At 43.9% G+C, this 13,127-nt stretch overlaps 1 protein-coding gene across 1 annotated transcript in view; it reads left to right on the top strand.

Moving 5' to 3' along the window:
* The window catches only part of LOC146427393 (phosphatidylinositol 4-phosphate 5-kinase type-1 alpha-like), a 31,304-nt gene that overhangs the window by 690 nt on the left and 17,487 nt on the right, over positions 1–13,127 (top strand). Inside the window, exons 2-4 of the mRNA XM_085082223.1 lie at positions 1,231–1,383; positions 6,615–6,914; positions 10,309–10,511. Coding sequence (XP_084938349.1) covers positions 1,231–1,383; positions 6,615–6,914; positions 10,309–10,511 — 656 coding nt within the window. The remainder of the gene's footprint in view (positions 1–1,230; positions 1,384–6,614; positions 6,915–10,308; positions 10,512–13,127) is intronic.

The following is a 13,127-nucleotide window of genomic DNA, read 5'->3' as shown; positions in this document are numbered from 1 at the left end:
CTTTTTCTTTTTCTTTCTCTCTTTTCCCCTTTCCCCTTTCCTTTCCCTTTTCCATTTCCTTTTCCCTTTTCCCCCTTTTTTCCCTTTCCTTTTCCTTCTCCATTTCCCCTTTTCCCTTTTTCCCTTTTCCCCCCTTTTCCCCCCTTTTTCCCTTTTTTCCCTTTTTTCCCTTTTTCCCTTTTTTCCCTTTCTTTCCCTTTTCCCTTTATTTCCCTTTTTTCCCTTTTTATTCTTTTTTCCCTTTTTTCCCTTTTTTCCCTTTTTTCCCCTTTTTTCCTTTTTTTCCTTTTTTCCCTTTTCCCATTTTTTCCCTTTTCCTTTTCCCTTTTTACCCATTTTCCCCTCTTTTTTCCCCTTTTCTTTTCCCTTTTCCCTTTTTTCCCTCTTTCCCCTTTTTTCCTCCTTTTCCCCTTTTCCCCCTTTTCTTTCCCTTTTCCCTTTTTCCACTTTTCCCCCTTTTTCCCTTTTTCCCCTTTTTTCCCTTTTTCCCCTTTTTTTCCCATTTTTCCTCTTTTCCCCTTTTTTCCCTTTTCCCTTTTTCCCTTTTTTCCCTTTTTTTCCTTTTCCCTTTTTTCCTTTTATATTCCTTTTTTCCCTTTTTTCTTTTTTTCCCTTTTCCCCCCTCCCCCTTTTCCCTTTCTTTCCCTTTTCCCTTTTTCCCCTTTTTCCCCCTTTTTCCCTTCCCTTTTCCTTTCCTCCCCTTTTTCCCCCTTTTTCCCCTTTTTTTCCCTTTTTCCCTTTTTCCTTTTTTCCCCTTTTTTCCTTTTTCCCCTTTTTTCCCTTTTTCCTTTTTCCCTTTTCCTTTTTCCCTTTTTCCCTTTTCCCCTTTTTCCCCTTTTTCCCCTTTTCCCCCTTTTCCCCTTTCCCTTTTCTTCCCTTTTCCCTTTTTTTCCCTTTTCCACTTTTCCCTTTTCCTTTTTCCCTCTCCTTTTACTCTTCCGTTCTTTTCGCCTTTTCCTTTTTTTTCTCCATTTCACCTTTTCCCTTTCCTTTCTCCTTTTTCCCTTTCCTTTTCCCTTTCCCTCCCCTCTTTTCAGGATGAATTTTTTCCTTTTCTGTTCCCATTTTTTGCCTTTTCCTGGAGTATTTCTCCTCACAACAACACCCAACAACTTCCCATTGCCCATTCCAGATATTCTCCCTCTTAATTTCTAACCCAGACCAACATTTCCTTTGGAAAAATTCCCATTTTTTCCCATTTTTTCCCATTTTTTCCCCTTTTTCCCTCAGTACTCGCTGTGCAACGACCCTCTGATCGAGCTCTCCAACTCGGGCGCCAGCGGCTCTCTGTTCTACGTCTCCAGCGACGACGAGTTCATCATCAAAACCGTGCAGCACAAGGAGGCTGAGTTCCTGCAGAAACTCCTGCCAGGCTATTACATGGTGGGTGAGCAGCAATTCCGGGAATTTCTGGCCTCTGGAATGAGGGAAGGAGGAGAAAATCTTGTTGGGATGCCCGAAAATCCCATTGGGATTCCCAAAAATCTTGTTGGAATTCCTGAAAATCCCAAAAATCTTGTTGGGATTCCCGAAAATCCCAAAAATCTTGTTGGGATTTCCGAAAATCCCGTTGGGATTCCCAAAAATCCTGTTGGAATTCTTGAAAATCTTGTTGGGATTCCCGAAAATCCCGAAAATCCGGTTGGGATTCCTGAAAATCCGGTTGGGATTCCCAAAAATCCGGTTAGAATTCTTGAAAATCTTGTTGGGATTCCCGAAAATCTTGTTGGGATTCCCGAAAATCCGGTTGGAGTTCCCGAAAATCCAGTTGGAATTCCTGAGAATCCGGTTGGAATTCCCGAAAATCTTGTTGGGATTCCCAAAAATCCAGTTGGAATTCTCAAAAAACTCGTTGGGATTCCCGCAAATCTTGTTGGGATTTCCGAAAAACCTGTTGGGAATCCCGAAAATCTTGTTGGGAATCCCGAAAATCTTGTTGGTGTTCCCGGAAATCTTGTTGGGATTCCGAAAAATCCAGTTGGAATTCCCAAAAATCTGGTTGGGATTCCCGAAAATCCCAAAAATCCCAAAAATCGGCAGAGTTGGGATGAGGAATCCAGGGAATAATGTGAATTAGGAAAGGATTTGTCCCTAATGTCCCATTAAAGCAGCACAGGGAATCCTGGAATGGTTTGGGATGGAAAAAAACCTAAAAATCCTGAAAATCTTGTTGGGATTCCCGAAAATCCCAAAAATCCCAAAAGTCGGTGTTGTGGGGTTGGAAATCGTTGTGGGATTAATTGATGATTAATTGATGATTAATTCAGCAATCCAAGATGGGGTTGGACACTTCCAGGGATGGGAAATCCATGGAAAAACCTGGAAAAGGGAAGGATTTATCCCTAAAATCCCATTAAAGCAGCACAGGGAATTCTGGAATCCTTCCCTGTGCCTTCATCCCTCAGTTTGAGTCATTCCCAACCCCAAAACCCAAAAAATCCATAGAAAACCCAAAGAAACAGAGGGATTTTGAGGGATTTTGACTCTAATCCCTGAGTTTGATGCATTCCAGCCCTAAAAATTCCACAGGAAACCTGAAAACCCAGATGGATTTTATGGGATTTTGTAGGATTTTCGCTGTTTTTTCGCTATTTTTCGCCGGATTTTTGCCAGATTTCCATTGTTCTTTGTAGGATTTTAACCCAAATTCCCTAATTTTCTTTCCCCAGAACCTAAACCAGAACCCCAAAAACTCATAGAAAACCTGAAAACCCAGATGGGTTTTATGGGATTTTGTAGGATTTTGTGGGATTTTATAGGATTTTGTAGGATTTTTGTAGGATTTTGTGGGATTTTTCCAGTATTTTCGCCATTTTTTGCCGGATTGTCGCCAGATTTTCGCTATTTTTTCTGCGATTTTAACCCAAATTCCCGAGCTTTTCTTTCCCCAGAACCTGAACCAGAACCCCAAAAACTCATAGAAAACCTGAAAACCCAGATGGATTTTATGGGATTTTGTAGGATTTTATGGGATATTGTAGGATTTTATAGGATTTTATAGGATTTTGCAGGATTTTTGCAGGATTTTTGCAGGATTTTGACGGATTTTCGTCGTATTTTCGCCGTTTTTCGCCGGATTTTCACCATTTTTTTGTGGGATTTCAACCCTAATCCTAAATTTTTCTTTCCCCAGAACCTAAACCAAAACCCCAGAACCCTGCTGCCCAAATTCTCCGGGCTGTACTGCGTGCAGGCAGGCGGCAAGAACATCCGGATCGTGGTGATGAACAACCTCCTCCCCACATCCGGATATTCCCAATTTCTGACACATTCCCAATCCCAGAACCCCAAAAACTCCTAGAAAACCTGAAAACCCAGATGGATTTAATGGGATTTTGTAGGATTTTGTAGGATTTTATAGGATTTTGTAGGATTTTTGTAGGATCTTGTGGGATTTTTCCAGGATTTTTGCCATTTTTTGCCGAATTTTTGCCAGATTTTCGCTATTTTTTCTGCGATTTTAACCCAAATTCCCAAACTTTTCTTTCCCCAGAACCTGAACCAGAACCCCAAAAACTCATAGAAAACCTGAAAACCCAGATGGATTTTATGGGATTTTGTAGGATTTTATAGGATTTTATAGGATTTTGTAGGATTTTCGTCAAATTTTGACGGATTTTCGTCGTATTTTCGCCGTTTTTCACCGGATTTTCGTCAAATTTTCACCGTTTTTTCTGGAATTTTCACCCAAATTCCCTAATTTTCTTTCCCCAGAACCTAAACCAGAACCCCAGAACCCTCCTGCCCAAATTCTACGGGCTGTACTGCGTGCAGGCAGGCGGCAAGAACATCCGGATCGTGGTGATGAACAACCTCCTCCCCACATCTGGATATTCCTCCTGCCCTGCCTCTGACCATTCCCAAACCCCAAAAATCCACAGAAAAACCCCAAAAATCCACTGAAAAACCCCAAAACCAGAGGGATTTAAAGGGTTATTGACTCTAATCCCTGAGTTTGATACATTCCAACCCCAAAAATTCACTGTAAACCTGAAAACCCAGAGGGATTTCAGGGATTTTGACGTTAATCCCTGAGTTTGATGCATTTCCACCTCTAACCCCCAAAAATCCATCGAAAACCCCAAAACCAGAGGGATTTTCCTGCTCTTCTGTGTTTTATCCTTGAGTCTGATGCATTCCAACCCCAGAAATTCCACAGGAAACCTGAAAACCCAGATGGATTTTATGGGATTTTGTAGGATTTTCACCGGATTTTCACCGTTTTTTGTCGGATTTTCGTCGTTTTTCGCCCGATTTTGATGGATTTTGATGGGGTTTTTTGGGATTTTAACCCTAACACTGTAATTTATTTTTTCCCCAGAACCTAAACCAGAACCCCAGAACCCTGCTGCCCAAATTCTCCGGGCTGTACTGCGTGCAGGCAGGCGGCAAGAACATCCGGATCGTGGTGATGAACAACCTCCTCCCCACATCCGGATATTCCCAATTTCTGACTCGTTCCCAATCCCAGAACCCCAAAAACTCCTAGAAAACCTGAAAACCCAGAGGGATTTTATGGGATTTTGTAGGATTTTACGGGATTTTGTAGGATTTTATAGGATCTTGTGGGATTTTTGTAGGATTTTCGCTGTTTTTCGCCGGATTTTCGCCAAATTTTCGCAGTTTTTTTTGTCGGATTTCAACCCTAATCCTAAATTTTTCTTTCCCCAGAACCTGAACCAGAACCCCAAAAACTCATAGAAAACCTGAAAACCCAGAGGAATTTTATGGGATTTTATAGGATTTTGTAGGATTTTCGTCGAATTTTGCAGGATTTTCGTCGTATTTTCGCCGTTTTTCGCCGGATTTTCGCCAAATTTTCACCGTTTTTTCTGGAATTTTCACCCAAATTCCCTAATTTTCTTTCCCCAGAACCTAAACCAGAACCCCAGAACCCTGCTGCCCAAATTCTCCGGGCTGTACTGCGTGCAGGCAGGCGGCAAGAACATCCGGATCGTGGTGATGAACAACCTCCTGCCCACATCTGGATATTCCTCCTGCCCTGCCTCTGACCATTCCCAAACCCCAAAAATCCACAGAAAAACCCCAAAAATCCACAGAAAAACCCCAAAACCAGAGGGATTTAAAGGGTTATTGACTCTAATCCCTGAGTTTGATACATTCCAACCCCAAAAATTCACTGTAAACCTGAAAACCCAGAGGGATTTCAGGGATTTTGACGTTAATCCCTGAGTTTGATGCATTTCCACCTCTAACCCCCAAAAATCCATCGAAAACCCCAAAACCAGAGGGATTTTCCTGCTCTTCTGTGTTTTATCCTTGAGTCTGATGCATTCCAACCCCAGAAATTCCACAGGAAACCAGAAAACCCAGATGGATTTTGTGGGATTTTGTAGGATTTTCACTGGATTTTCACCGTTTTTTGTCGGATTTTCGTCGTTTTTCGCCCGATTTTGATGGATTTTGATGGGGTTTTTTGGGATTTTAACCCTAACACTGTAATTTATTCTTTCCCCAGAATCTCAACCAAAACCCCAGAACCCTGCTGCCCAAATTCTCCGGGCTGTACTGCGTGCAGGCAGGCGGCAAGAACATCCGGATCGTGGTGATGAACAACCTCCTCCCCACGTCCGGATATTCCCAATTTCTGACTCGTTCCCAATCCCAGAACCCCAAAAACTCCTAGAAAACCTGAAAACCCAGAGGGATTTTATGGGATTTTGTAGGATTTTTGCAGGATTTTGTGGGATTTTTGTAGGATCTTGTGGGATTTTTCCAGGATTTTCGCCATTTTTCACCGGATTTTCTCCAGATTTTCGCCATTTTTTCTGCGATTTTAACCCAAATTCCCAAACTTTTCTTTCCCCAGAACCTGAACCAGAACCCCAAAAACTCATAGAAAACCTGAAAACCCAGATGGGTTTTATGGGATTTTGTAGGATTTTATGGGCTATTGTAGGATTTTACAGGATTTTATAGGATTTTGCAGGATTTTCACCGAATTTTGATGGATTTTCGTCGTATTTTCGCCGTTTTTCGCCGGATTTTCACCATTTTTTTGTGGGATTTCAACCCTAATCCTAAATTTTTCTCTCCCCAGAACCTAAACCAAAACCCCAGAACCCTGCTGCCCAAATTCTACGGGCTGTACTGCGTGCAGGCAGGCGGCAAGAACATCCGGATCGTGGTGATGAACAACCTCCTCCCCACATCCGGATATTCCCAATTTCTGACTCATTCCCAAACCCAGAACCCCGAAAACTCCTAGAAAACCCAGAGGGATTTTATGGGATTTTGTAGGATTTTGTAGGATTTTATAGGATTTTGTGGGATTTTTATAGGGTCTTGTGGGATTTTTCCAGGATTTTCACCATTTTTCGCCGGATTTTCACCACATTTTCACCATTTTTTCTGCGATTTTAACCCAAATTCCCAAACTTTTCTTTCCCCAGAACCTGAACCAGAACCCCAAAAACTCATAGAAAACCTGAAAACCCAGATGGATTTTATGGGATTTTGTAGGATTTTATAGGATTTTTGTAGGATTTTCACCGAATTTTGACGGATTTTCGCCAGATTTTCGCCATTTTTCGTCAAATTTTCACCGTTTTTTCTGGAATCTTCACCCAAAATCCCTGTTTTTTTAATTCCAGAACCTGAACCAGAACCCCAGAACCCTGCTGCCCAAATTCTACGGGCTGTACTGCGTGCAGGCAGGCGGCAAGAACATCCGGATCGTGGTGATGAACAACCTCCTGCCCAGATCTGTCCGGATGCACCTCAAATATGACCTCAAAGGCTCAACCTACAAACGCCGAGCTTCCCAAAAAGAGAGGGAAAAGGTTTTCCCAACCTTCAAGGATTTGGATTTCATGCAGGATATTCCTGATGGCTTGTTCCTGGATTCTGACATGTACAATGCGCTCTGCAAGACGCTGCAGAGGGATTGCCTGGTGAGTTTTTTGGGGGAATTTGGGGTTTTTGGGGGGAAATTTGGGGGTTTTTGGCTTTTTTCCTAGGTTTTTCGGGGGAAATTTGGGGTTTTGGGCTTTTTTCTAGGTTTTTGGAGAAATGTGGGGTTTTTGGCTTTTTCTAGGTTTTTTTGGGGAAATTTGGGGGTTTTGGCTTTTTTCCCTATGTTTTTGGGGGAAATTTGGGGATTTTTGGCTTTTTCCCTACGTTTTTTTGGGGAAATTTGGGGGTTTTTGGCTTTTTTCTAGGTTTTTTGGGGAAATTTGGGGGTTTTTGGCTTTTCTTTCTAGGTTTTTGGGGAAATTTGGGGTTTTTGGCTTTTCTTTCTAGGTTTTTCGGGGAAATTTGGGGTTTTTGGCTTTTTCTAGGTTTTTGGGGGAAATTTGGGGATTTTGGCTTTTCTAGGTTTTTTGGGGAAATTTGGGGTTTTTGGCTTTTTTCTAGGTTTTGGGGGAAATTTGGGGTTTTTGGCTTTTTTGTAGGTTTTTTGGGGAAATTTGGGGGTTTTTGGCTTTTTTCTAGGTTTTTTGGGGAAATTTGGGGGTTTTTGGCTTTTCTTTCTAGGTTTTTTGGGGAAATTTGGGGTTTTTGGCTTTTTTTCTAGGTTTTTTGGGGAAATTTGGGGTTTTTGGCTTTTTTTCTAGGTTTTTTGGGGGAAATTTGGGGATTTTTGGCTTTTTTCTAGGTTTTTTTGGGGAAATTTGGGGATTTTTGGCTTTTTTCTAGGTTTTTTTGGGGAAATTTGGGGGTTTTTGGCTTTTTTCTAGGTTTTTTGGGGAAATTTGGGGGTTTTTGGCTTTTTTTCTAGGTTTTTTTGGGGAAATTTGGGGATTTTTGGCTTTTTTTCTAGGTTTTTTGGGGGAAATTTGGGGATTTTCGGCTTTTTTTCTAGGTTTTTTGGGGAAATTTGGGGGTTTTTGGCTTTTCTTTCTAGGTTTTTCGGGGAAATGTGGGGTTTTTGGTTTTTTGTAGGTTTTTGGAGAAATGTGGGGGTTTTGGCTTTTTTGTAGGTTTTTTTGGGAAATTTGGGGTTTTGGCTTTTTTCTAGGTTTTTGGGGGAAATTGGGGATTTTGGTTTTTTCTAGGTTTTTTTGGGGAAATTTGGGTTTTTTTGGCTTTTCTTTCTAGGTTTTGGGAAATTTGGGGGTTTTTGGCTTTTTTCCCACGTTTTTGGGGGAAATTTGGGGATTTTTGGCTTTTTTCTAGGTTTTTTTGGGGAAATTTGGGGATTTTTGGCTTTTCTTTCTAGGTTTTTCGGGGGAAATTTGGGGTTTTTGGCTTTTTTTCTAGGTTTTTTGGGGGAAATTTGGGGATTTTTGGCTTTTTTCTAGGTTTTTTTGGGGAAATTTGGGGGTTTTTGGCTTTTCTTTCTAGGTTTTTTGGGGGAAATTTGGGGGTTTTTGGCTTTTTTCCCTACGTTTTTTGGGGGAAATTTGGGGATTTTTGGCTTTTTTCTAGGTTTTTTGGGGGAAATTTGGGGTTTTTTCGCTTTTCTTTCTAGGTTTTTTGGGGGAAATTTGGAGTTTTTGGCTTTTTTTGTAGGTTTTTTTGGGGGAAATTTGGGTTTTTTTGGCTTTTTTTCTAGGTTTTTGGGGAAAGTTGTGAGTGTTCTGCCTTTTTTCCTTGTTTTTTGGGGTTTTTTATAGAAAAGTTGGGGGTGTTCAACGATTTTTCCAGATATTTGGGTTTTTTGGGGGAAATCATGGGTGTTTGGTCATTTTTCCTGATTTTTTGGGTTTTTTTGGTGGGAAATGGTGAGTATTCCACCCTTTTTCTTGGTTTTCTGGAGAAATTGTGGATGTTCAGTGCTTTCTCCTAATTTTTCTGTGGGAAAATTGTGCATTTTCCATCCTTTTTCCCAATTTTTGGGTTTTTTTTGTGGGAAATGGTGGGTTTTCAGCCCTTTTTCCTCATTTTTGTGGGATAGTTGTGTGCTCTGCAAGATGCTGCAGAGGGATTGTCTGGTGAGTTTTTGGGGGAAAATTTGGGGTTTTTTTGGGTTTTTTCCTAGGTTTTTGGGGGGGAAATTTGGGGGTTTTGGTGTTTTTTCCCCAATTTTTGGAATTGGGAAAATTGTGTCCATGGATTACAGTCTCCTGGTGACCAATAAATCCCAGTAAGTCCCACTAAATCCCATTTTCCCCACTTTCCCAGGTCCTCCAAAGCTTCAAAATCATGGACTACAGTTTCTTACTGACCAATAAATCCCATTTTTCCCATTTTTCCAGGTTCTCCAGAGCTTTAAAATCATGGATAACAGCCTGCTGGTGACCAATAAATCCCAGTAAATCCCATTTTTTCCATTTTTCCTCTTCCTGCAGAGCCTTAAGATCATGGATTACAGCCTGCTGGTCACCAGTAAATCCCAGTAACTCCCAGTAAATCCTTTTTTTTCCATATTTCCCATTTCCCAGGTCCTCCAGAGTTTCAAAATCATGGATTCCAGTTTCCTACTGACCAGTAAATCCTAATAAATCCCACTAAATCCTTTTTTTTTCATTTTTCCCATTTCCCAGGTCCTGCAGAGCTTCAAAATCATGGACTACAGTCTCCTGGTGACCAATAAATCCCAGTAAATCCCACTAAATCCCATTTTCCCATTTCCCAGGTTCTCCAGAGTTTCAAAATCATGGACTACAGCCTGCTGGTGATCAATAAATCCCAATAAATCCCATATTTCCCATTTCCCAGGTTCTCCAGAGCTTTCAAATCATGGACTACAGTTTCCTACTGACCACAAAATCCCATTTTCCCACTTTCCAGGTTCTCCAGAGCTTCAAAATCATGGATTCCAGTTTCCTACTGACCCATAAATCCCACTAAATCCCACTAAATCCCACTTTTCCCATTTCCCAGGTCCTGCAGAGTTTCAAGATCATGGATTCCAGTCTCCTGGTAACCATTTTTCTCACTTTTCGAGGTTCTTGAGAGTTTGAAAATCATGGATTACAGTCTCCTACTGACCACTAAATCCCAGTAACTGCCAATAAATCCCATATTTCCCATTTCCCAGGTTCTCCAGAGTTTCAAAATCATGGATTCCAGTTTCTTACTGACCACTAAATCCCACTAAATCCCATATTTCCCATATCCCAGGTCCTGCAGAGCTTCAAGATCATGGACTACAGTCTCCTGGTGACCAGTAACTCCCAGTAAATCCCACTAAATCCCATTTTTCCCATTTCCCAGGTTCTCCAGAGTTTCAAAATCATGGACTACAGCCTGCTGGTGACCAATAAATCCCAGTAAATCCCAGTAACTCCCAGTAAATCCCATTTTTCCCATTTCCCAGGTTCTCCAGAGCTTCAAGATCATGGACTACAGCCTGCTGGTGACCAGTAAACCCTAATAAATCCCATATTTCCCATTTCCCAGGTCCTGCAGAGCTTCAAGATCATGGACTACAGTCTCCTGGTGGCCATCCACAACCTGGACCAGGCGCAGCGGGAGCGCGCAGCCGGGAATTCCCTGGCGGACCCGCGGGGCAGGCCGGCCGGCCAGAGAGCTCTGTACTCCACGGCCATGGAGTCCATCCAGGGAGAGGCCAGGAGGGGAGGAACCATCGAGACTGACGACCAGTATGGACTGGGAGGGACTGGGATTGGACTGGGAATCACTGGGAATCACTGGGATTGAGATTTAGTGGGAGTTACTGGGAGTTACTGGGGTTGGGATAACTCCACGGCCATGGAATCATCCAAGGGGAGGCCAGGAGAGGAGGAACCATTGAGACTGACAACCAGTATGGACTGGGATTGGACTGGGATAGACTGGGAGGGACTGGGATTGAACTGGGATTGGACTGGGAGGGACTGGGAGGGACTGGGATGGACTGGGAGGGACTGGGATTGGGGTGGCACAGAGAGCTCTGTACTCCACGACCATGGAGTCCATCCAGGGAGAGGCCAGGAGAGGAGGAACCATCGAGACTGACGACCAGTATGGACTGGGAGGGACTGGGATTGGACTGGGAGAGACTGGGATGGACTGGGGTGGACTGGGAATAACTGGGATTGAGATTTAGTGGGATTTACTGGGAGTTACTGGGAGTTACTGGGATTTATTGGGGTTTGGATTGGAGTTGGAAGCTCCACAGCCATGGAATCATCCAGGGAGGAACCATCAAGACAGATGACCAGTATGGACTGGGATGAACTGGGATTGACTGGGAGTTACTGGGATTCACTGGGAGTTACTGGGATTCACTGGGAGTTACTGGGAGGGATTGGGGTTAGGGTGGCACAGAGAGCTCTGTACTCCACGGCCATGGAGTCCATCCAGGGAGAGGCCAGGAGGGGAGGAACCATCGAGACTGACGACCAGTATGGACTGGGAGGGACTGGGATTGGACTGGGAGGGACTGGGAGTTAGTGGGATTGAGATTTGTTGGGATTTATTGGGATTTACTGGGAGTTACTGGGAGTTACTGGGGTTGGGATAACTCCACAGCCATGGAATCATCCAGGGAGAGGCCAGGAGAGGAGGAACCATTGAGACTGATGACCAGTATGGACTGGGATGGACTGGGAGAGACTGGGATGGACTGGGAGAGACTGGGATGGACTGGGATGGACTGGGAGTTAGTGGGAGTTAGTGGGAGTTACTGGGATTTCCAACTCCAATCCGAACTTCACCGCCATGGAGTCCATCCAGGGAGAGGCCAGGAGGGGAGGAACCATCGAGACTGACGACCAGTATGGACTGGGAGGGACTGGGATTGGACTGGGATGGACTGGGAGTTACTGGGATTGAGATTTGTTGGGATTTACTGGGATTTACTGGGATTTATTAGGATTTATTGGGTTGGGATTGGAGTTGGAAGCTCCACAGCCATGGAATCATCCAGGGAGGAACCATTGAGACTGACGACCAGTATGGACTGGGATGGACTGGGATTGAACTGGGAGGGACTGGGATGGACTGGGAATAACTGGGTGTTACTGGGATTGGACTGGGATGGACTGGGAGGGACTGGGATTGGGGTGGCACAGAGAGCTCTGTACTCCACAGCCATGGAGTCCATCCAGGGGGAGGCCAGGAGGGGAGGAACCATCGAGACTGACGACCAGTATGGACTGGGAGGGACTGGGATTGGACTGGGAGGGACTGGGATTGAGATTTAGTGGGATTTACTGGGAGTTATTGGGATTTACTGGGGTTTGGATTAGAGTTGGAAGCTCCACAGCCATGGAATCATGCAGGGAGAGGTCAGGAGTGGAGGAACCATCGAGACTGACGACCAGTATGGACTGGGAGGGACTGGGATGGACTGGGAGTTAGTGGGAGTTACTGGGATTGGACTTTATTGGGATTTATTTGGATTGATTGGGATTGATTAGGATTGGGATTGGAGTTGGAAATTCCCTGACCGTGGAATTGCACAGGGAGGAACATTCGAGACTGACAACCAGTATGGACTGGGAGGGACTGGGATTGGACTGGGAGAGACTGGGATGGACTGGGAATAACTGGGAATAACTGGGATTGAGATTTAGTGGGATTTACTGGGAGTTACTGGGATTTATTGGGGTTTGGATTAGAGTTGGAAGCTCCACAGCCATGGAATCATCCAGGGAGGAACCATCGAGACTGATGACCAGTAGGGACTGGGAAGGACTGGGATGAACTGGGATGGACTGGGAGGGACTGGGATGCATATTTAGTGGGATTTATTGGGATTTACTGGGAGTTACTGGGAGTTACTGGGGTTGGGATAACTGCACAGCCATGGAGTCCATCCAGGGAGAGGCCAGGAGGGGAGGAACCATCAAGACTGACGACCAGTATGGACTGGGATTGGACTGGGATTGAGATTTAGTGGGATTTACTGGGAGTTACTGGGAGTTACTGGGAGTTATTGGGATTTATTGGGGTTTGGATTAGAGTTGGAAGCTCCACAGCCATGGAATCATGCAGGGAGAGGTCAGGAGTGGAGGAACCATCGAGACTGACGACCAGTATGGACTGGGAGGGACTGGGATGGACTGGGATGGACTGGGAATAACTGGGATTGAGATTTAGTGAGATTTATTGGGATTTATTGGGTTTTTCGGGATTAATCCCAATTTTTCCATGGATTTTCCCATGGATTCCCCTGTTATGATTTATTGGGATTTTTGGGATTTTCCCATGGATTCCCCTTTTGGGATTTATTGGGATTTTTGGGATTTTCCCATGGATTCCCCTTTTGGGAT

This window comes from Lichenostomus cassidix, chromosome 25 (genome assembly GCF_008360975.1).
Source record: "Lichenostomus cassidix isolate B80296 chromosome 25, HeHo_3.0, whole genome shotgun sequence".
Classification (NCBI taxonomy): Eukaryota; Metazoa; Chordata; class Aves; order Passeriformes; family Meliphagidae; genus Lichenostomus; species Lichenostomus cassidix.
The sequence above is the reverse complement of the archived record's forward strand: the minus strand, read 5'-3'. Positions and strand labels throughout refer to the sequence as shown.